Source organism: Penicillium samsonianum (assembly GCF_028829775.1).
Source record: "Penicillium samsonianum strain IBT 33392 chromosome Unknown utg000003l_segment0_segment0, whole genome shotgun sequence".
Taxonomy (NCBI): Eukaryota; Fungi; Ascomycota; class Eurotiomycetes; order Eurotiales; family Aspergillaceae; genus Penicillium; species Penicillium samsonianum.
In genome coordinates, this window is record NW_026643261.1 from 2,612,201 (window position 1) to 2,634,725 (window position 22,525).

The window sequence follows — 22,525 nt, forward strand, 5'->3', positions numbered from 1 at the left end:
TCGCCTTCTTAAGGTTTTGACTCAGAAGGAAAAGGTTGGAACTTTTTAAGCCAACCAGAAGTATAAAATAAAAGAGGCAAAGAAAGGGAGATATAAGGAATATATAAACATGAAATGTCTGGAATGACGGTGTGGATTGCAGGTTTGCTGCAGCTAAAAAAAAAAAAAAAATGGGGCACTGGTATAACTCACACTTAAGAAGCTTCCGAGGTCTCTTTTATATCTGTATCGTCGATTTCCAAGGTCTCTTTTAGTTTGTTTGTCTCGAATATTTGGAGCCCTGATATAAATTAATTAAATCTAGAGCAAGCCTTGTGTGCCCAATGGTCCAAGTTCAAATCGTCTTAGAGCAAAACAATACAGGGGGGTAGAAAAAGGATCGTCGATCGATAGATCGAGAACAATCCATATAATGACTTCACCAAAGATGCCAAGGATAAAATAAAATCAAAATGAAAAGCATATTATTTATAAACAAGATCATCTGAACCCAGTCATTATGGTAATAAAATCTAAATTTTTCATCTTTTTCTCCGTGATGTGTGTGTGACCTTCAGCTTGGATTGGTTGTCTGTACCCGTTGATGTATGTGATTAGCTGAATGTCTCATATATTTGCCTCCTTTTAGTGTCTGATTTAGTCACTTTTCGTGACCAAGGGGCGCAGTCCAATGGATTGGCCACTAACCATAGTACTCGTGATGTACGTATATTGGTAAATATGTCATATGAAGATCTATGAATATCCATGGATATCTTCCCCAATGTGTTTCGTGTTCCAGGTCCCGAAGCCCCGGTTGAGGTAAGACAAATCAGAATCGCATTCTTCCCAAGGTTGTTTTATAGTTAGTACAAAGTACTACATATGTTGTAGGTATTAATTTGGTCTTTGGACACGTTCACCTCGGAGAAAATACATCGTAAGATCACATTCCAATCTGATCTCTCTCATGTGTTGTCGTTCTAGACCGCTCCTGACAAGTGTTCAGGCCCGATGGCTTTCAACAGGTAAAGGGTTGAGAAATACATAGATTATGAGAAAAGTACGGAGTATAACTACCTGACTGGTGCCCTATATGTGAGGCATAACAACCTAATAATGTTATATTATATGCACAATGTTGTTCAATCTTGTCAGATAACAGTAAGGCAAGGATCGGTGCCTCAGGGATCTTTCCCACACCGCTTGCATTTCGGCGATCTCCAACTCTCCGCATCTTTCTCCCTCCAATTCGGTGGTCGTGTGCCAGAATGGAGACCTGGCTGTAAACGATGTCGGACCTCTCAGGTTCGCGAATTCCGGTCCCTCCTCCTCCTCCCCCTCCGCCACAGAAGTACTCAAATCGCGCCGCCAATGCCCTTGCTAGATTCGCCCAACCGTTCTTCTCGGGCTCGAGACCACCTAGTCCCCAAAGCAGTCGTGCGGATGGTCCCCGGTCGATCAGATCCAAATCACTGTAAGTGTTGCAGCTTTCTCACACCGCTCTGATACCCCTACTTCCCTGGTTTACTCCCCCCATGCTTCCCTCTTTGTTTTTACGGATGCAGTGACCACCCCCACCATTTGGTCATCGGAGCTAGTGTGATCGGGGAATTGCATTTGAGCCAATGGAATCTTCAGTTTTCTAATCATATTATTCCGTAAAGTCCAGGAGAACCGCAGACTGTGACCCACAAAACAGGCATCGCAATCACGGCTTTGGACATCTCGCCTGAACGGACACATGCGGTTATCGCAGGCAAGGAGATTCTCAAAACCATCCAGGTCTCGCCAGACCGCTCGTCAGAGGAATTCAATATTCGCAATGCAGTCATTAGCTATGCATCTACCCACCACGATGCGGGCGTTTCGATGCCACACAAGGACCAATTGAATGTGAAGGACGTAAAGTGGTCACATGGCAACTATGACCGGATAATCGCAACTGCAGTCGCGAATGGTCGGATTGTGGTTTACGACCTACAGCGGCCCGGCCTCCAATTATGTCGTTTCCATGGTCACAACCGCCAGGTGCACAGACTTGCCTTTAACCCTCATCTTCCTTCTTGGCTCCTGTCTGGCAGTCAAGATGGCACAATTCGGATGTGGGATCTGCGATCCGCCTCTGCAAATCGGGGAACTTCCACGTGCGGTAGCAAACATTCGTACCAGGGTAACAGCGATGCAATCAGAGACGTCCGGTGGTCTCCTAACGATGGAGTCATATTTGCAACTGCTTCAGACAGCGGCGCAATCCAGATGTGGGATTATCGAAAGGTCAACGCCCCACTGATGCGAATCGCCGCTCATGATCGCCCATGCTTCGCAGTCGACTGGCACCCAGACGGAAAGCATATTGTCAGTGGTGGCACGGATCGCCAGGTAAAGGTCTGGGACTTTTCTTCATCTGCAGAGCGACGGCAGAAACCTGCATTCCAGTTCCGAACACCCCAGGCGGTCACAAATGTGCGATGGAGGCCTCCTTCTTGGGTTGGTGAGTCTCCTGCCTCGGGAGAATGGCAATCGTCTCAAGTTGTCACGTCCTACGACAAAGAAGACCCACGCGTTCACCTTTGGGATCTCCGTCGCCCGCACGTTCCATTCCGCGAGTTTGATCGGTACGACGCACCCGCATCGGATCTGCTCTGGCGCTCTAAGGATCTTTTGTGGACGGTCGGCGAGGCCGGGGCCTTTACCCAGACCGATGTTCGGTATGCGCCAACTGTGGTCAACCGCCGACCGATGTGCTCCGTAGCCTGGAGTCCCAATGGCGAGTTTGTTGCGTTCAGTCAACAACGGCCCAGGCGACGTCCTCTGGGAGTCAATGCCGCTGAATTTCTACGGCCCGAAGAAGATGAGGACAGCACTGGCGAAAGATCACTAAGTCAAAGCCCCGCAGATGACATCTTTGATGAAGCCATTTTGGCCACTTCCCTTCGGAATCGGCACACTAAATCGGCCACGATTCGACCATCCAAGTCCTTGGGCAGTACTCCACCCGGAGCAGTGGATTTCACACCCGTGCTCCCTCTAGAACAAGCATTAGCTAAACTCGCAACCCCAATGCCTAGCCAGGTGGGGATCATTACAAGTATTCCGGGTGCCACAAACGACTCAGCCGTCTTTCGGTATTTGGCAAGCCACTATACACCGTTGATGGATGAGCACAGTGAACATAGAACGCAGACCGACGTTCTGAATTCTTTGATTGAGTCATTGGACCATAACGCTGAATGCGCAGATGAGGTATCCCTGGCCAAATTGGCTCAGACTTGGAGAATTGTCAAATTCGCTATTCTTCAAGAACTCCAACGTAGAGCTAGAGACCATCCAACAAAAGGTGGTCTGAAAGACAGGCCATCCAAGGATGGAGGCTTGATAGACAGGCCACGACCCGATGATGGTCGACAAGACAGAGTTAAAAGTCGGTTGTTCAAAGGGGTCATGGATGCGGTCCCCGAGGCTGAGAGCTCGTCGAATATGACCACCCCTCTTGCGCGACCATTGCCCGATTCCCCGAAAGACTCGTGGTCGAGCACTGATTCCCAAATCCCTTCGTTGAGCGATGGGGCGATCGACCTTGACCCTCTCCCGCCATCAGTCTTGAGTGATCATAATGGCTGGGGGTTGTCAGAGCGTATACCCTTGCCACGTGGACGACAATCATCAACTGATGATGCTCATTCATCAAAATATCTATGGGACCCTACACAGGAAGACTTGGACATAGAGCAACGGTCTGCGCCTCGGGCAATTGCCGGCAAAGCAGATTGGCGCCGTCGTGGTCACCCAGACTTCCCTCGGGAGAATTCCGAGGATGACTATGACCAAAAGCTGGAGGATAAACGTGCAGCCATTCGTGACTACAAGCAATTCCCCAAGAAACCCTTGACTCTTGAATCGCCAATGGAATCTAATCGGCCTCCTCGTACCGACCGCTATAGTCGACATGATTCTTCGGAGAGTTTTCCCATGTTCTCTACATCCACCGACAGTTCGCACCCCTCCAAGTCTATTGGTGCGTCGTACTCATCTACTGGACAACTCGAGGCATCTAAATCTCTGGATGCTGGGCAATCTGCCGCAGCGCTGAGAAGAGGATCGATTCTAGCCTCTACACGCGAGGAATCCGAGGATGAGCACTTTGACCAGGTCGTCTCAGAGACTGATCGACTTCATTTGGAGCGCCCGTCGAGCCCTCCCCCTTTGATCACAGAGTCAACCCCTCTTGAAAGACAACAGCAACCCTTCCCACCAGATGATTCGTCCTATCTCGGCACCATGCCTTATTCAACAATGGGCGGTATCTCGCGAGTCGAGATCCCACTCACGCCAGATGGAACAGACTTGAAACCGTGGGGTATTGAAGCGATTCTCAAAGAATCCGTCCGATATTACCACAGCAGCAGTAGCTTAGTCGATATCCAGGCTGCGGCCCATCTTCTCCAGAAGCTGCACGTTCTTTTCCGGGACTGCGAACAAATTCTTCCATATGAAGAATGCGAAACGGTCTTCAAAACTTACAATGAGCACCTGATTCGGCACTCAATGGACCTCGAGGCAGCAGAGCTCCGGTTATTTTGTGTATCAACATATCCTGCCGTCTATGAGTACGCTCAGACAGATTCATTCATCAACGTCTACTGCTACACGTGTCAACGGCCCTTTGAAAATCCGACTCAAGATAACAGCCGCTGCTATCGCTGCAGCACACCCCAAGCACCATGCTCTATCTGCATGAGCCTTGATCCACCCCCAGAATGGGTTTCAGAGAAGCAAACTCCACCAATCACTTCATCTACCCTCACGAGTCCCGACCCAGACTCCGAAACCACTTCAAATCATTCGACACAATCCTCAGTTCCTACTGAACCCGTTCCAGCGTCGGAGATCGAGATTCTCGAGCCCTTTACTGTACCTCGGCCCAAAGGCTCCGCCCTCTGGACCTGGTGCCAAGGCTGCGGCCACGGCGGCCATCTAGCCTGCATCACAACCTGGCTCGTCGACATCCCAACCAGCGAAGGTGGATGTGCCACAGCCGGCTGCTCGCATGACTGTGGGCCTGGCCCACGTCGCGAACTAAACCGCCAAGCCCTGCAGGTGGAATCCAAGCGTCGCGACTCTGCTAGTCGCTCCGCCGGTGTTGGACTCGTCAAGCGTGATCCCTGGACTAAGGGTGAAAGTAAGGCCGTCGAAAAAGTCCGCGGCATGCTGGGCGTTGCCGGAGTTGCAGCTGCCACCGGTGGCAGTGGTGCTGGCCCGATCACTTCGACAAGCAATACTTCTTCTCCGGCGCCGGTTTCGCCCGGCGCCATGTCGCCTAAGAGGGTGCGGCTTGTTACCCCGAATGAGCAAGAGAAGGAAAGTGTTGCCTCGGCTCGCACAGGGCCTCCTTCGAAAGACTGAGCTTGAGTCTTGCGTAACACTTGATGTGTACTATTATTAGCGCGGGTTTTTACTTTTACGTCTTCACTTCACTTTCTTGTCTTCTCCTTTTATTTGATTCCCCAATCGCGATATTTTCAATGAATCATTCCACGAATTTAAGCACATGCGTATGGTGTATAGCCCTCAAATGCATTTCTTCCCAGTCACATACTACATGTAGATAGAATGTGTTGTATGCACGCGCATGGTAATTTCCGCCGGATCGCTTGGAAAAGCATTTGAGCACATTCTTAAAACATACAATCCCCACTCTTCCCCCTCGTCTAGAATCTCCGCTTCTTTGCAGGAACTTTGCCCTTAGCTTCGAGCGACCTCTTCAGTTCCTCGCGCTTCCGGTCAGCCCGCTGGTCTTCAGTCTCCGGTTCTGCAGGTGGAACGGAAGGGACTTTTTCCGCTGCTGGTGTGGGCAATGCAGACTCCTCCTTTTCAGGAACTTGTCGGTCAGTCTTCGCTTTAGCAGGTGTAGCTTTCTCGGGTGACATGACCACCGTGTCAGATGTAGGTAGTGGAGACTTGTCTCGAGCTGACTCGGAGGCTTTGGCCTTAGCTTTGCCGCCTATCATGCCAAGTTTCCCGGATCGTTTAGCTTTGACTGCTGCTGGTGCCGGTGTCGACGATATGGGAAGAGGAGGATCCTTGTTAATCTTTTCTTCCTCTTCTGGTGATTTTGAAGGCTCCTGGGATTCTGGGGTATCGCGGGCTTGTGCTGGTGGGGAAGGGGCTGGCGAAGGCGATGGCGATGGCTCTTTTACTTGCTTTTTCTTGCCGCCTATCATGCCCAATCCGCCCTTTAGCCTTTTCGGTGCCTCTCGGGCTTGCGCTGGAGAAGGGGCTGGGGAGGGAGATGGCGAGGGCCGGCGCTCTGTATCTTTCTTGTTCTTGCCGCCAATTTTACCCAGTCCACCCTTTGTTACTTTCGGTGCTTCTCGAGCTTTTGGCTGCGGTGCGGCAGGCTCTGGCGACCTTGAAACGCTGGGAATACGTATTTGACGCGGTGCTGGTTCAGGTTCAGAATCGGAGTCTGATGCAGTGGCTTCGTCTTCCTCTGAAGGCAATACCGGCAGAACAGGGCTTTTCTTTCTGGGTTTTTGCTTGGGTGGTGATGTTTTGCCTTTGCCATGTTGGGACTTTAGTCTGGGAGGGGTTTCTTGTCGCTAGATGAACGGGGTTAAGCTATACTTGTTATTTGTGATTAGGAATAAGTTGTAGCATACCTGAAACTCATCGACATCGCTGCTTTCCGTTGAGTCCCCTCCTGCGTCGATGTGCTTGGTTTCAACCGGCTTTTTTCCCTCTTCGTCGTTGGGGATTTGCTCTCCAATGGGCGAGGCTTCTCTGGCGCTAGTGTCAGAGCGCCTCGCAAGTTGATGCCACCATTCGCCCTGTGGTTGGGTGAAGGTATCTAAATCATGAGAATCACCGGATTCCGAGATCTCCTGGAGTAAATTGGTGGCTAATCCCGCCCCATGCGATACTCCTGTCTCAGCAAGCCAGGTCTGTTCCTCGAACGGCGCAATACCCTTGACAAATTTAGCAGCCTCGGACCGCGTAATAGCCTTGCGAGACGTGCGCGATCCTGCGGCGCTAGGGAACACAGACCCTAGGTCAACACCGAGTGTTTCCATCTTGTCAAACAACTTGCCAAGTACGTAGTCTTTCTGTTTGATTTGGTTCAAGAGCAAACGTTGGCGGGACTCCCACTCCGCTTCCTCTCTCAGCAGCGGAAGTAATAGATTAGTGGTCAAAGAAGACAGAGGTTCCTTTGATAACTTTAATGACCACTTAAGAGGCTTCAACGGGGAAGGAAGCTTGGTTGTTATCATGATTTCAAGGGAGTCGGTTTGCGTTCCACTGCTTAGGATTGCGCTTTCATTGCCCTTGTGTAAAGCCTCTCCAATTTTCTCCAGGAGCACATTGAGCTGTTCTGGGTCCTCTCCAGGATCGATTGTTGTGGCATCTTCCTCTGCTCTCTTGCTGATAGCTTTATGGGGCAGCCGCTCTAACCAAATATAGGTGAGGTCTGTTATATGGATCTCATAGCCTTGTCGGGTCCAGGTATACTGGAAGAGCAAAGGAGGTAATCCCTGCTGGGACGAGTGAAGACGCTGCCATCTCGAAGGCATGGCTTGAGTGACTCGTGGATTTACAACGCGAAGTTGTGAAGTTCCAAAAGTTGTCTCATATAGCTGCCTGGGCCATAAGGGAAGGTTTGCCGCCCGCTTGACTTTCCCGCTGATCTCCCGAACTTCTAACTTCGCCTTCGACATCCAAATTACATACGTTCGGGTCGCTTACGCTTTAACCCTTACTCCTCGTTATATCCTTACGGTTTTTACGATGTCTGCGCGATTTCCAGACCGATCAGACTCAAAGCGCAGCAGGTCGCGATCGCCGTCCTCGTGGCATCAGCCCCAGAAACATCCCCGTCGGGAGGACGGAGAATGGCGCGACCGACAAGACTCGGATCGCAGATGGAACAATGAGAGATCGGGCCCTTCGCAGCAGCCTCGCAACATGCGCGATCAAGTCCGGCTCAACTTGATCCAGGAAGACCAGCAAGAGCGCGAGTGGGTCGCGCAGGAGGATTTGTTCGTTCTGAAGCAGGCCAAAAAGAAGGCAGAGATTCGAGTCAAGGAAGGGCGCGCAAAGCCTATCGACTGGCTGACTGTTACTCTCCGCATCATCGATCCTACGCGTGATCCCTTGGATGACGAGATAGCAGACTCCGATCTGGATGTCGTGGACCCGGACGGTGTGTTTGAGGGACTATCGCAGACCCAACTACAGGACTTGGAGAAGGATATTGATACATTTGTTATCCTTGAGACAAATGCGAAGAATCGTGAATTCTGGCAGGTAATGTTTACCCACTCTGCTATCTACTGAACACCTCTGTTGACCACCGTCCACCCTACAGACTATGAAAGTCATCTGCCGAGATCGTCAAAAGACCGTTACACCCGAAGGTCGCGCATTGAATTCTGTGGCTGCCGACATCAACAAACTACTAAGCCCAAAGTCCTACGAGCAGCTTCAAAACCTCGAAGTACAAGTGAAACGCAAGTTGAACTCGAACGAGCCGATCGATACAGATTACTGGGAAGAGTTGCTGCGCAGTCTGACTGTGTGGAAGGCCAGGGCGAGTCTGAAAAATGTTTATCAGGCTATTATCGATGAGCGTGTTCGCGACCTGAGGAGGCAGCAAAGACAGGAAGCCGAATCAATTCGCGAAAAACTAGCGCCTCTTGCCCCGGTTGTCATTGCGGGTGATACAACAAATCCTGCTGAGTTTGAAGGCCTGGATCCAGATCCAATGCTCCAGATTCGCCCGGAGGACAAAGGCTTGGAAATCATGGACGAGTCCGCATTCCTTAACCAAGTGGTAGGTTTTGGGCTTCCCCTCATTTATCCCAATCCACATGCTAATCAACCGCACAGGCCCGTGAGCGCCAGAAAATTATCCGCATGGGCTTTGTCCCACTACGTCACCGAGCTGCAGAGAAGTCATCAATAGTAGTGTCGAATCCGACATCTACCAACGCCCCCGCGGCCTCTGTATCCACGCGGTTCTCGTCCATCCCGAACGAGGACTTCTCGCAAGCGACCAAAGCGCTATATGAAAGGGAGCTCGCCAAGGGTGTCAGCGAGAATGAGGAAATATTTACGGGCGAAGAGGCCGTGAGCACGAGCTCACAACCCCAATGGGCTGGTAAGCACCGGCCTCGAAAGCCGCGGTACTTCAACCGAGTCCAAATGGGTTACGAGTGGAACAAATACAATCAAACCCATTACGACCATGACAACCCGCCACCCAAGGTTGTACAAGGTTACAAATTCAACATCTTCTACCCCGACTTGATTGACAAGACCAAAGCCCCAACTTATCGAATTGAGCGTGAGAACGGTCGGAAGCGTGGCGAGTCATCGGCCGAAGCCGGCGAGGAAGACACCTGTCTCATTCGGTTCATGGCAGGACCTCCGTACGAAGATCTTGCCTTTCGAATTGTCGACAAAGAATGGGATTATAGTGCCAAACGAGAGAGGGGTTTCAAGAGTACATTTGACAAGGTATGTCGTACTACCAAATGGTCCCCCCTGTTTCTCAACTGACGTAATCCTTTCCTTTCAGGGAATCCTTCAACTTCATTTCCAGTTCAAAAGGGTAAGTCTGTTTTTTTTTGGTTTTACGAAGATAATACTAACCTCTTGTCTCAGATCTATTACCGGAAGTAACACATGCGCAACCAACGATTTCCACGTGGATGTCATATCGGGATGGAAAAAGTGGGTTACGATGATGTATGCAGGGAGATGTTCGGGGGTGTATTTTCCAGTGACTTGATACCCAGTGAATCAGATCAGACCTGGATTGATTGGACTGGAAACATTTCCCCCAAGGTTTTCGCAGAATAAGCCAGACTTGACCTCTGGAGATATCAGATGCTTGATTCAACAACCACTTCCTAAATTTGACGACCCTGTCACCTTTTTTTCCCCAAGCACTATGATCGTCTTTTAGGAAGAATCCGAAACCTCTTCATTCGCCTTGACCACGACTAGCGTATCAACACTATATGTCTCTTTTTCTTTTCTTTTTCAGTCACCAGGGTACTTGCAACATGGGGGACGTTGGCGGTGTCCTTTGGGTGACACTATCCCGGCCTGCAGGAGCAGGATGTATTCCTGACTTCCAGGTGGTTGGATGCAGGCTATGAAAAAAGAAACCATTGGACTAGACAAAAAGTAGAATACAGCACCAGTTTGCAGTTAACTTCCAGAAGGCCCGGAATGAAGCCGGTGTAGGTGAATGGCGACTTCTGCCCTGCAGGTTCCCATTTGACCATTTGAGCATTTGACCTTCCTCTTCTGGCTCTAGGAGGCCTGACCCATTCGTTCTAGTCGCATGTAGCATGTAGCATGTAGCATGTAGCATGTAGGACCAGATTCAGCCACTTTGACTTCCCGGTCATTGGTCATTGTCTGTACTATGAATCTCCGTTGCACGACTTGGACGTCTAAGGCGTTTTTCGAAATACGGAGTAGATCTTTCTATAATACAAGAAAAAAATTAATTCCCTTAGCTCCAGACCGGCTTTTGCTTGGACTCAAATGCATCTATGAAGTTATTTGCAGAAGAAAGGATATGATGTGTTGGCATGGGATCTTGGAATTATACAGCTCCAAATCCTCTTAAGGTTGAACATACATATTCTTTGAGGCTGCACTCTTGTCTCTTGTTTTCCCCTTCCAATTCTTATTCTTATTCTTATTCTTATTCCATCTCTCTCTTCCTCTCTCTCTCCCTCTTCCTCTTCCTAGGTTTACGTTTGCCTTCTCATGTCCTCTTGCTCATCTTTCTTTTTCCTTTTCTACTCTTCTATTATCAAACCCATCAAGTCACTCCCACAGCCGGACGTTGCCTTGCCCAAACATGGATTTCTCATTCCCTTCACGTCATTTCGACAGAGCGCAGATTTCAGACCAAGAGGATTCCAAGCCTGATCCCCTGTCACAACCAGAAGCGCCATCTCAGGGCACTGGTAATTTCACGATGAATCAATTCAGTGTACCTGACTGGGCAAGATGGAGATCTCAGCTAGCTCCCATGCCTCACCATTATCAAAGTTTGAGCTTTCCTCATGTTGCTGATGGCGAGCCCTACGGCTTGGGTCCGTTGTCTCAGGAGCTCATCGGGGATTCAAACGGGTATCTTGATTCGTACCGCTCGCATGTCACCCCCACCATGGCTGGCACATCCTTGGATTTGTTAAACCCTCAGGCTGGAGAGAGCCACTCAGATTGGCCACTTTTGCAACCTTCCCATGTCTTCAAACCCCAGCCATACAACTATCCTCAGTTAGAACCTCTTCAGCCTCCTCCAGACTTCCCGCCGTCGCCACTTTCTGAAGTCTCCTCCTATCACTCTCCGCAGTCACTCGCTGCTTCGAGTCCAGCAATGACAGCTCATACGGCAGACCGTCTATCTCCACGTTCAAGCACTGGTGATAATAAAGAGGAGCGTCCCGGCCACCCTCCCTATTCTGTTCTCATCTACCAGGCCTTGAAGGAGGCCCCGGGAAACAAGCTTCAGCTCCAAAGCATTTACTCTTGGTTCGAAGCGAATACAGACAAGGGAGGGGACCCGAACGCGAAGGGGTGGCAGAACAGTATTCGCCATAATCTCTCGATGAACGCGGTAACTCTCACTTCTCATAACTCATTCTTTTGGTTCCTCGTTGTAATATGTTTGATACAACGACTGCTATATTTGATATCAATACTAACCTTAAGTCTAGGGATTCGAAGCAGTGAAGGAAGAAGTTGGACCAGGCAAAAGAGCAGTGAACTTCTGGAGGCTGACGCCGGAAGCCATCCACAGCGGTGGCATCCAATCAACTACCCGCTACCGCAAGCTCCAACACCAAAAGAAAGGAATGAACTCAGGCCATCGTGGGGCCACACGTCAGCCGTCGGAGTCTAAGGGGGTCCACGCCACAAAAGTTGTCAAATCACGCAGCACAAACAGTCCCCAGAGCGAGCGCGCCGAAGCATATCATCCGCAGCAAATAATAAGCATGAACCCTAGTCTGGGACATGAATACGGTCCCACGAGCCTTCCAGCGATGCAAAGATACATGCAGCACCCCATGGGACCTGTTGTCGGATGCACCCCCATGATACCAGACAGCAATACCCTCTTCATTGACACCGCGGAACCAGGACCGGCATTTGACGTGGGCCATAACCATGATTGGTATGCTCCCGAGTCGGGCTCCAATAGGGTCCACGACCCACTCGAGGGTCCCGGTCGATCATTAGCATGGGATTTGAAAAAAGAAATTTAAGCCAGAAAAAAAAGGGAAGGGGGAGGTGTGGTGGAGGGGATGGAACAAGATTCACCGATGAAAAAGCCCGGAAACCCCGACGTGCATGCTGCTTTTTTTCAGGTTTCGTTCTTTTCACACCCTTTTTTTCGAATTTTCAGGGCATTGGTGGAGACCATGTTGGCCATTGAGCACACTAGAGGCATGGCGTTATGTGAAGTGCCTATTTATTTGCTATTTGATTTCAGAATGTATTTGGCGGGCGTTCCACAGAGTGAGCCTCATGGCAAAGGAGATCTATCTACTTTTTTTTCTCTTGTTCTCGTTATCTACTTTGCTTTTTTTTCCTATTTCTTCTCTGATTTTCAGTCATTCTGGCATGAGCAACGCATATTTTCTTTTCAAGTGTACCATAAGTTAGTAGTGATGTTTGTGAGCTTTGAATCCGCAGGATCTAATCGAGATCTATCACAAAGGCAGGTATCAACCCTCGTTCTCTGTCATGTTCGTCATTGGATCTTCAATGAGGCGCTTGGGCTTAGGCATGTACGTATCTCGTGTGGCCTCGCTTCTCTCGAGTCCCACATGTCTCTAGTTCATTACAAATGTACATCGTTGGTAAGTTTGGGCATGAAGAATGCCAAGAAATGGAAATTCACAATTCTACTACTTGGCCCCTGGGTTTCTGTACCGGATAAACATTGACTGCTCCGTGTCAATGCATTGTCATTGTTCTTGTCCGTAGCATGGACCACATGCTGTGCTGCTGACAATGCTTCATATGCTTGCACAGCGGTGTCTCAAGTGACAGGAATAGCCTCCAACCATAATAAAAAGAAAGATTGTTCAGCGACCACCTGCACGCTTCCATAGATTGAACCTGGGAATATTACAATGGACTTTACTATTTACGGAGTACAACAGAGCGCATTTGCCGCCTTCTTTTCGCTAGTCGTCTTTAGTCTCTTTTGACACCCGGGTTCTGTCCTTAATTAGCCATGCTGGGCAACCCCACCAACACCCCGCTATATCATTCTACTTACTTATGCAGTTGGCCAGGGTGCTGGAGTAACGCAGGCATCCTTGGCAGCATCGGCAGCATCGGCAGCTGCATGTTGCCTTTCCCATGATCATCTTTCCTCCCTGTCATTCTCCACTTCCCCTTTTGTCGGTGTCCCAGGAGGACGGAATCTGATACCCTCGTTTTCAGCTAACAGATCGTGGGTAGGGCACTGACCTTGTTTTTTTACCAGGGTGTATTCCAAAGTAAATTAACACTGAAGAGATCATAGACAAGATATAGGAGTTCAATTGGAGATATGGTATATGTTATAATTAGGGCATAATAACATACTATCTTGGGTTATCGATTTCCCAACTCTAAGTCACAAAATTTGTTCCTCGCGAGGACACTTATTCACGCACTAATTAGGTTTCATAGTGCAGTGTCATAGCTATGAGAGGCTCGTGCGATAGGGAGATCGGCAATGACACCAGTGAAAGGAGCGACATTAGCAACGTGGCCTACTATGTTTCCCGGATATTTTATGGATTTATCACTGTTTTACATATTTGCAGGTGTTATACTGTTCCCTATCTAACTATGGGGTATGCAGGTACTTACTTGGAAAGATACCACTAAGGTATGAGCAGCTTGCATCCGTGGAGCGTGCAGCGTAGTAGCTTTTGTATTATAAGTAAGAAGACACTCACATTAGATAGTATGTACCTGTGCCCCGTTATACAGGTGGCAGCTGCAATGCCGTTCACAACGCGGCTGAATATGCCAGTATCTAAAGTTGAGTTTCGGAGCTCCCCTACGGGCCGTGCCGACTGTGATTTATTTATAGGGTATTGTTAACTACACCCCCCTTTGGATAATCTCACCCCCCCCTGCCTGAAAATCCAGGCTTCATAGACCGCCTTCCTCACCGCCTTCCAATTTTGTACACCGCCTTCGTGTCAAACAACCCATATAATACTAGCAAGACGGCAGATACCTACAATTTGTATATAAACCACTAACAAAATTAAGTCACTTTTGTCACATAACACCCCGTACATATATGTAGATAGGATCAAAGAAATTGATACTCCAATTCTGGTTTATATACATTAACCTACCTTCTTCAAACCCATTTTTTCATCACTTTCTGCCTCAATTTCATCGATTTTATCGCCAAAACCGTCAATATGGCCTCCCTAGGCCTTGTATATCTGGAATCAGATCCAGATTCCGATCCGGAGATCGTCCCCGAGTCTCCACCGGCCGTGCCAAGCACCGAGTCTTTCTCTCCCGCCATGCTAAGCACCGAGTCCCCCGTGCTTTATACTATACCTCTCCCCCCTATTGGTTCAGAGTATAGTACGCTAGAGGAAGGTCTCGCCGCTATCAATGATCTCGGCCGTACACATGGGTATGCGGTTTCATTAATTCGGACCAAATTCACTAAAAAGGGCGTGAAAAAGACTGTACGCCTCCGCTGCGACCGAGGTCTCGTACTAAGAGATCGGCCTAACGACGGCCTAGAGCGGAAACGACAGACTACCACACTATAAAATGAGTGTCCCTTCGGTATATCGCTTCGACTAAACCAGACAACGAGTGCCTAGTTTCTTACGGTCGAAAATGTATTATATAACCATCGACCTTCCCCTATATCAACTCACGCCGTTCAACGAAGCAATAAACTTTTATCTATCAAGGCGGATATCCAGAAGTAGCTAGAACAAGGCCTTCCCACTCGCCAAATTCTCACTAGCATTCGCAACGAAAACCCAGATTCATGTATTATCCCTCGGGATATCTACAACTTCCGGCGGTAGGTCCATATAGAGTTCCTAGCCGGTCGTACCCCCCTACAAGCGTTGTTAATAGAGCTCCCGAAAAACGGCGACTAGATCTTCCGGTACGAAGTGGATGATGACAACCATATTACTACTTTGTTTTGTATGCATAAATCTGGTGTTGCTATGCTGAAATCCAACCCCTAGGTCATTTCTATAGATTGTACGTATAAGATAAACCGGTACGGGCTACTATTACTTGACATCGTTGGCTTTACTGCCACCGGAGCTACTTTCCATCTTGGCTTTGCATTTATGAAGGACGAGCACTAGGACTCGTACGAAGTTATCCTCAACTGCCTCGCCGAAGTATACAACTCCCTAGGTCTCAATCCCCCCTATACAATTCTTATAGATAAAGAAGAAGCGCTGATAAATGCAATTGAAGCTGTCTTTCCTCTAATAAAGAGCATGATTTGCATCTGGCATATCAATATGAATATCTTGAAAAAGGCCCGGCCAATTCTTCGGGATCAGATCGCAAAAGCACGGAGCGAGTTAAGCACCTAGTCGAACACCACCCAGTCGAACACCACCTAGTCGAACACCACCCAGCCAAGCAGCACCTAGCCAAGCAGCACCCAGCCAAGTAGCACCCAGCCAAGTAGCACCTAGCCAAGCAGCACCTAGCTAAGTAGCACCCAGCCAAGCAGCACCCAGCCAAGTATATAGCGTCAAATAAAGGCCCAGCGAGAGAGGGAGCTCACCCAGAAGGTTGACAAAGGCTAGGAGAAAATGCTAAAGCGCTGGAACCGAATTGTGTACGCTACTTCCTCTAAGGTTATGAACCAGCAGTGGGAAATCTTCAAAGAGAAGTATAACGATCCAATCTTCCAGCCGTTAATTGACTACATTCAAAAAGAGTGGCTTGATGACTGCCCAGAGCGTTTTCTTCATTGCTATACCGCTCAATATCTCCATCTCCTTAAGATTGCGACTTCTCGTATAGAGGGAGGACACTGGCTGCTTAAGTAGGATCTATAGGTTGTAAGAAATGATCTCCTCGTTGTTCTCTAGAATTTCCATCGCGTTATTAATCTACAATTCAATAAGATCACTACTCAAATCGAGAATGAGAAGATCAGAAGGCCAACCAACTCTCAGAACCTATACAACTCTCTAGCTAAGCGGATCTTAATAAAGGCAATTTAGTATACGAAGGACATTTACGACAGATATCTTCCAGAAGGATAGGAAGATAAAGCTCTAATTCCACTATTATACACTTGCAATTCGAAGAACATATCTGGCATCCCATATATTCACATTATTAAGGAGTATGAAGATGAGAACAAGAGCCTTGACCCCGAGCTATTCCACCAGCATTGGCATTTATATAGTGTGTCTGCTCCACCAATCAATCCTCTCCTTCTACTCCAAGATCCTCTACAGGTTCGACGACGAGGGCGTCCACGAGGAGCGAGAAACTTCATTAGCCAGTCAACCACTCAGCAAGCCACCCAGCAGAGCATCTAGGATATCCTCTCTTCGCCGGATTCCCTCACTTAGGATCGATCCACCCGGCGAGAACCATCAGCATTCGAGCACGTACTATCGTAGGAACGTGGACGTGGACGTGGACGTGGACGTGGACGTGGCCGAGGACGTGGAAGGGGACGTGGAAGGGGACGTGGACGTGGAACAAGCAGTGGTGAACCTAGCAGTGGTGAACCTGCCAGTAGCCAAGGACGTGGAAGGGGACGTGAGGGTGCCTAAGAAGCAGGATGATCAATATGTAGATTTTTAAGGCAGGAATCAGGCAGAATGTACGATTTTTTCTCATTAAAATGCAGGGTTTTTTACTATGTAAACCAGAATTATATGGTGGTGGCAGAATATATGGCAGAAAAGTCCGTAGTGGCAGAAATGGATGGCAGTATTCAGTGTCGCACCCGATCGGGAAGGCGGTAAAACTGTGCACCTAAAATTTCAGGCAGGGGGGGTGAGATTATCCAAAGGGGGGTGTAATTAACAATACCCTATTTATATTATGTTGGGTATTATTTTCGTATTCTTCTTAAATTGGAGATTGGAACCAAGGGGTCTAGGTGCTCTGGGGCGGGTTTCGATATTATTATTAATCTAACCCTAACTGCCTCAGGGGCTGGGGCTTACACGGGGTTACAAACAGCTGCCTAGTTAGTATGTACTTTGTACACTAATGTCCTCAGCCCTTTTTTTTACTGCCCGCTTGGGCCCTTCCCTAAACCAAACAGCATATGAGATCCTCTCGTGACAGTCTGCAGCTCGATTAGTGACCCAGCTTTGAGTGGCTATTCGTTATTAGCCAGTACATATTGAAGGTGGGTGGAGATGTCCGTCCAACTGACGGATGTGCGTCCCACACTGTTGCCAAATAGTATAGTGGCATTGCTAGCTTCCTTTGTTGAAGGGAGCCTAGCTCTTACGGTGAATCTTACTAGACTAGCAATAAACCCAATCAGCCAGTGAGAGGAGCCACACCCACTGTGAAGGTGGCAATGTCCCTCGGAACCTGTATCCTCATCCCACTGTACAATATACTCCGTACCCTGGTCTTCTTTCTCTTTCCTTGTTTCGCTTTGTTTTGTTTTTCTTTTTGACGTATATATCCATATATCACGTATATTCCTGTAATGCATGTCGTCAGAAAATATCTTCACACTGATCTTTGTGGAGAGGTCTTCCATGCAGGGTAAAGGCAGCCAGTATCAATAGTCTCAATTGCAAGACCGAGCACCGTCAGGCACAGCCCCACTGTTCAACCCGGACCCGAAAGGATCACGTTGTATGTATCAAATCAAGCCCAACCCGGGTTCATCCTAGAGCGGTTTTGATCTATCGACTATGTCGGAAAGGCCAATTGGGAACAGGAGAAAGGGGTACGGAGTACATACTCTGTAGATCTCTTCTTTTTTTTGGATCTGCATAACATCAATTGATGCGGGTACGGGAATGTCACTTGATATATGTATGTACTTAGTAGCCTATAGGTTGCCTAGTCTGCTGGAATCCGGGATTTGCATACATATCCCGGTACGCACCGGGGATTTTCTCTTTACAGTATCGGTTATGTTTAAAGCCTTTGAGAGAGCTGTTGCATTCGATATACAACATAGTCTTATTAGTCTTTTTTCTTTGTATTCTGACTTTCTGTTCCTTTGATAGAAACCACACGAATCTCGCCCGTTGGGCGTTTGTGGGATGGAACGGCCCGGTTCGACAGCTGTCAATTCTGCATACGCTCGAGCTTTCTTTCATAAGCGCTAACCCTCGTCGTGGATAGCTTCAGGGAGCAATGCGACACAGAACAATTGCTTGACCGCTTCTTGGGTCGGTCCATTGTCTGTTGTCATCCTTATCCTCGGGTCCAGTTTCCCATCATGGAGGCGGCCAAAATTCCTCACCTGTTTGCTTTTTCACAGTAAAAGGACATTCGCATCCGGGCCGGCCACTCATTATATTGGCTGCTTCGAAGCACCGGGAGTTGAATGAATCGCAGCGGCCACGTACTTTACATATGCGTTACGTACTTAGTAAAACAATGGAAGTAGAGGGATTGATCTTCATTGGCACAAATTTAGGGGCTTCTTTCGCTATATATTGAGCTAGTGTAGACTGGGTGGTACTAGATCTCCTTTAGGGAGACGATTTATTGTTCTGTCACATGTTAGCTCATGTTGTATGTTGACTGATAGTAATTACAAGATCGTCCCAGGATCATGCTATATTTTACTTTTGTTTGAACCTTAAAGTTAAGTTGAAATCCTTCCCATGTAGTACATGTACTTACATACCACAAGTTAGTCATGAATTCAGTGTATCTTCAACCAATCTCATCTGCAGCTTCGAGGAGGTCAAGGCACAAAGCGTGCAGGATGAAGCTCCTGCCTGAAAGAGCAGTTCAAGATATCGGCAATCAAGAATAATTATGCCACTATACGGAGTATAGTATTATAATTCTTTTATTCTATTGATTTCCGATCGAGTGTAACAAGAACCATTTATTTTGTTTGAAATTCCCGTGCCCCGTAGATATATTCAGATCCGGCTAACGTTACGTGTGGATTGGAGTGATTATTTTGCAGACAACACGTTTGGGCAATAGTTCCTCGAACTAGATGAGGTATTCTACAGTAAAGGGCCTGAGAGCCTTGCCAACAAGCGGTGTTAGTTAACCCTAAACCTAACGCATGACTGGTCAGGGTCTCAATCTGCTGAAGAGCCAAACTCCGCGGACAAAGGAGCCCCCACAATGACATAACACAACTTTTTATGGACGTCTATAGTAGTAATCAACAGTAAAGACACATTTTTCAGCTATGCTTCCGAGGTTACGAGGAGCTGTTGCTTAGCGAAGAAGACCACTGCTTTACTAACTAGATCTCGACCAATTCATAGAATAAGCATTGAATTTACAGCCTACACTATAGAGTTGCTTATGGCATAGATAATGTCCTCTATCTATTTATGTTGACATTGGAAGATCGGTATAATAGAAGTGATTTGCGACCTTGGAACTTGGTATTTCGAATTTTAGTCCTTGTTGCGAGAACTATTGGGACTATTGGGACTCTGTGATTCCGTGTCTTTACTACTTTGGTGGCGGACTATCCATTGCCTTAAAGCTTGGCTATGAACTTTCGGTATAGTGACCACCGAATCTCTGATTCTTGAGCTTCCAAGGTGAGTTGAAAAACCAAAGAAGCATGTAAGATAGATAGCAAGAATGGTGCATGTTCTTCTCTTTATGCTGCAGACAGCGTTGAGATAGAAATACTATTTTATTAGCAAAAGACGGAATGGACCAAACCCTTGAATTTTTTTATAACAGTCCTTGATTGAGAGAAAAAAGATAGTTGGACTTCTGTTAAATGGGTAGTTAGCTATGCTCTACATGTTCACGATATATAGACCCCTACATTGATGCAACAAGGGCTGTGAGAAAGCCTGAGCTATCAGGCACCACACAGACCCGCAGCTAATATTTCAATTGCAGGGAAATGTCCACCTAGGGGGGCTATACGGAGTACTGAGTTGTGAGTTGACCTGACTTGGCCACTTCTTTTATTCACATCCGTAAAAACAAGGCCTAGATCAATTGAAGAGACCATGTGGGGTCCAAATCCCGCGTAGAATGCACATGCAATGAAGGGTACTAGCGCAGCTATAAATGAGATCGACACCTCAGTATACTTCAGCCCTGGAGACTAGGCGAATTACACTCGGCTACGGTGGCCAACATAGAGAACGCCATTGTTTTAACCAGCGACAACTACGTTTTGTCTGAGCCTTGAGGGCGTCTATACCTGATGCAGATCAACAAGAGATGTTGTTGGCCTGAAAGATATTGCACAACCCCATCATAGACTTACCCAAATGGGTCATCACAGCTAGATATCGGGTGCCACGATTGCTGGCCGGAATAGACACGATATGTACGAAACTTCCATCCAGGAAGCAGATTCAAGGCACCATGGAGATAATTTCAGACAACTTGATTCGACATGTCAGGGAATCTCTCATGAAGGTAAATGAAATTGATTCATTTGCTTAGCCACGAGCCTTTTTTGGACTCGCGTGCTAGCTGTTCCTGTTCATCTTTAATATTTTAAGAGAACCATTCCCAGCCGTTTTTCCCATAACGTTCGCTCCACCGTAAAAGGACAACACCGACAAAAAGCACGCTTAGCGCTTGGCGGCCTTCTGCTGGGACTCCTTGAGGACCTTCTTGACGATCTTCTGCTCCTCAATCAGGAAGGCACGCACAATGCGGTCCTTGACACAGCCAGCGCAGCGAGAGCCACCGTAGGCACGGCTGACATTCTTCTTGGGGCGCGAGATCTGAGAGTACTCGCGGGGACGGAGGGCAGGGATCTGTGAAAAAAAAAAAAAAAGTTAGTCGATCCGACTCCAAAGATTCAGCGAGACGGTCGTATGGAGATTGTAGCGTTTCGGTTGGCCATTCGTTCGCACACCCGTCCATCGAGACAGAGTTTTTTTCAAGTCGTTCGGTTGGCCCACACGCAATCGCACACATCCCACACAACCGTTCAAAAATGCATCAGGGACGCCTGGGGAGTACTCACACCGGGGAGCTTGATGCCGCAGTCACCGCACTTGGGAGCAGTGCCCTTCTTCTTCAAGTGAAGGTAACGGAGCTCGCCGCCGGGGGTCTTGATGATGCGAACCTTGTTGGACCGCGTGTTGTACCTATTGAAAGCAAAAAATTCGTCAACAACTCGTTCGAAAAGGTGATAGCCATCCCGCTACTCGAATCGTCGTATAGATCACGGTGGTGCGAGGGAGTGGCCTTTAAGGGAATTTTGAAACGTACGGGTTCCGGCGGCGCTGGAAATCGAGAAGAGTCAGATCAATAATTTTCCAGTCGGAATTTTCTCATAGAACTCACGTATTGCAGTCTGTTGTTGGTCATCTTGACTGTACTTGAACTGGTCAAGGGCGGCAGTTGTCGGAGTTGTCGTGAAGCAGAGTGAAATATGTCGAGATGGGTTTGTGTGGGTTTCTGCTTCAGCCGACGCTAGCGCAGATTTGGCGAGGTTGCGCTAGTCCCAATTCGGAATAGTGCAAGTCGGAGCCGCCACTTCTCAAAGTTCGACGGAGACAGGAGCAGAGATAGTCACATCGCGTAGGGGATCGTGGATCTCTATCTTTGTCGCGTTTGCATCTTAATCTTCCATCTCCCTATCACCCAGCTCTTTTCTTTCAGTTGTATTTCCTTTTTACTAGCTGGAAGTCTTGCTACACATGACCTCCAACCTGGCTTGACGCGACTTGGAACCAACACAACCTCTACGAGGGAGGGTTCCATCCATCAATCACCATCATGGCATCATTGCCTCCTCCCCCTCCTCCTCCCCCGGGATGGGGTGCAGCTCCTCCTTCTATGCCAATGGCGCCGCCGCCCCCGGGCTACCAGCCGCCGGCCGACCCGAATGTCGCAAAATTTGCGCAGAAGAAAAATGAATGGCTGCGCACGCAACGCAATCGGTTCGGCGAGAAGCGCAAAGCAGGATTTGTCGAAACACAAAAGGCTGATATGCCACCAGAGCATCTGCGAAAGATTGTGCGAGATATTGGCGATGTTTCGCAGAAGAAATTTACCAACGAGAAGCGGAGCTACCTCGGTGCGCTCAAATTCATGCCACATGCCGTTCTCAAGCTATTGGAAAACATGCCCATGCCTTGGGAGTCAGCAAGAGAGGTTAAGGTGCTTTATCACGTCAATGGCTGCCTGACTCTAGTCAATGAGACACCGCGTGTCATCGAGCCTGTCTTCCACGCCCAATGGGCAACGATGTGGATGTGCATGCGTCGGGAGAAAAGTGACCGAAGACACTTCAAGCGGATGCGTTTCCCCCATTTGACGACGAGGAACCACCTCTTTCGTGGTCCGAAAACATTGAAGATGTTGAACCGTTAGAGCC

At 48.3% G+C, this 22,525-nt stretch overlaps 8 protein-coding genes across 8 annotated transcripts; 6 read left to right on the forward strand and 2 right to left on the reverse strand.

Annotated features, from left to right (window-relative positions):
* Window positions 1-1,271: 1,271 nt before the first annotated feature.
* N7471_004578 (WD repeat protein) lies at window positions 1,272-5,385 on the forward strand (the record flags this gene model as incomplete). Its single annotated transcript, XM_057277297.1, has 2 exons — window positions 1,272-1,456; window positions 1,647-5,385. 2 exons carry the CDS (start codon window positions 1,272-1,274, stop codon window positions 5,383-5,385), a joined length of 3,924 nt encoding a protein of 1,307 aa, XP_057136907.1.
* Window positions 5,386-5,690: 305 nt separating this feature from the next.
* N7471_004579 (uncharacterized protein) lies at window positions 5,691-7,550 on the reverse strand (the record flags this gene model as incomplete). The annotated part of the gene is made up of 2 exons (XM_057277298.1): window positions 5,691-6,581; window positions 6,642-7,550. The coding sequence occupies 2 exons, from the start codon at window positions 7,548-7,550 to the stop codon at window positions 5,691-5,693; spliced, it is 1,800 nt and encodes a 599-aa protein (XP_057136908.1).
* A 136-nt stretch (window positions 7,551-7,686) lies between these two features.
* Window positions 7,687-10,128, forward strand: N7471_004580 (splicing factor cactin). Its single transcript, XM_057277299.1, has 5 exons — window positions 7,687-8,283; window positions 8,345-8,809; window positions 8,866-9,495; window positions 9,557-9,589; window positions 9,643-10,128. Exons 1-5 carry the CDS (start codon window positions 7,765-7,767, stop codon window positions 9,658-9,660), a joined length of 1,665 nt encoding a protein of 554 aa, XP_057136909.1. The 5' UTR covers window positions 7,687-7,764; the 3' UTR covers window positions 9,661-10,128.
* A 730-nt stretch (window positions 10,129-10,858) lies between these two features.
* On the forward strand, window positions 10,859-12,272 carry N7471_004581 (uncharacterized protein; the record flags this gene model as incomplete). The annotated part of the gene is made up of 2 exons (XM_057277300.1): window positions 10,859-11,665; window positions 11,724-12,272. 2 exons carry the CDS (start codon window positions 10,859-10,861, stop codon window positions 12,270-12,272), a joined length of 1,356 nt encoding a protein of 451 aa, XP_057136910.1.
* Window positions 12,273-14,444: 2,172 nt separating this feature from the next.
* On the forward strand, window positions 14,445-14,810 carry N7471_004582 (uncharacterized protein; the record flags this gene model as incomplete). Its single annotated transcript, XM_057277301.1, has 1 exon — window positions 14,445-14,810. One exon carries the CDS (start codon window positions 14,445-14,447, stop codon window positions 14,808-14,810), a length of 366 nt encoding a protein of 121 aa, XP_057136911.1.
* Window positions 14,811-16,383: 1,573 nt separating this feature from the next.
* N7471_004583 (uncharacterized protein) lies at window positions 16,384-16,845 on the forward strand (the record flags this gene model as incomplete). The annotated part of the gene is made up of 1 exon (XM_057277302.1): window positions 16,384-16,845. One exon carries the CDS (start codon window positions 16,384-16,386, stop codon window positions 16,843-16,845), a length of 462 nt encoding a protein of 153 aa, XP_057136912.1.
* Window positions 16,846-20,765: 3,920 nt separating this feature from the next.
* N7471_004584 (60S ribosomal protein eL34) lies at window positions 20,766-21,513 on the reverse strand (the record flags this gene model as incomplete). The annotated part of the gene is made up of 4 exons (XM_057277303.1): window positions 20,766-20,954; window positions 21,167-21,290; window positions 21,415-21,428; window positions 21,490-21,513. The coding sequence occupies 4 exons, from the start codon at window positions 21,511-21,513 to the stop codon at window positions 20,766-20,768; spliced, it is 351 nt and encodes a 116-aa protein (XP_057136913.1).
* A 411-nt stretch (window positions 21,514-21,924) lies between these two features.
* On the forward strand, window positions 21,925-22,521 carry N7471_004585 (uncharacterized protein; the record flags this gene model as incomplete). The annotated part of the gene is made up of 1 exon (XM_057277304.1): window positions 21,925-22,521. The coding sequence occupies one exon, from the start codon at window positions 21,925-21,927 to the stop codon at window positions 22,519-22,521; it is 597 nt and encodes a 198-aa protein (XP_057136914.1).
* Between the last annotated feature and the right edge of the window lie 4 nt (window positions 22,522-22,525).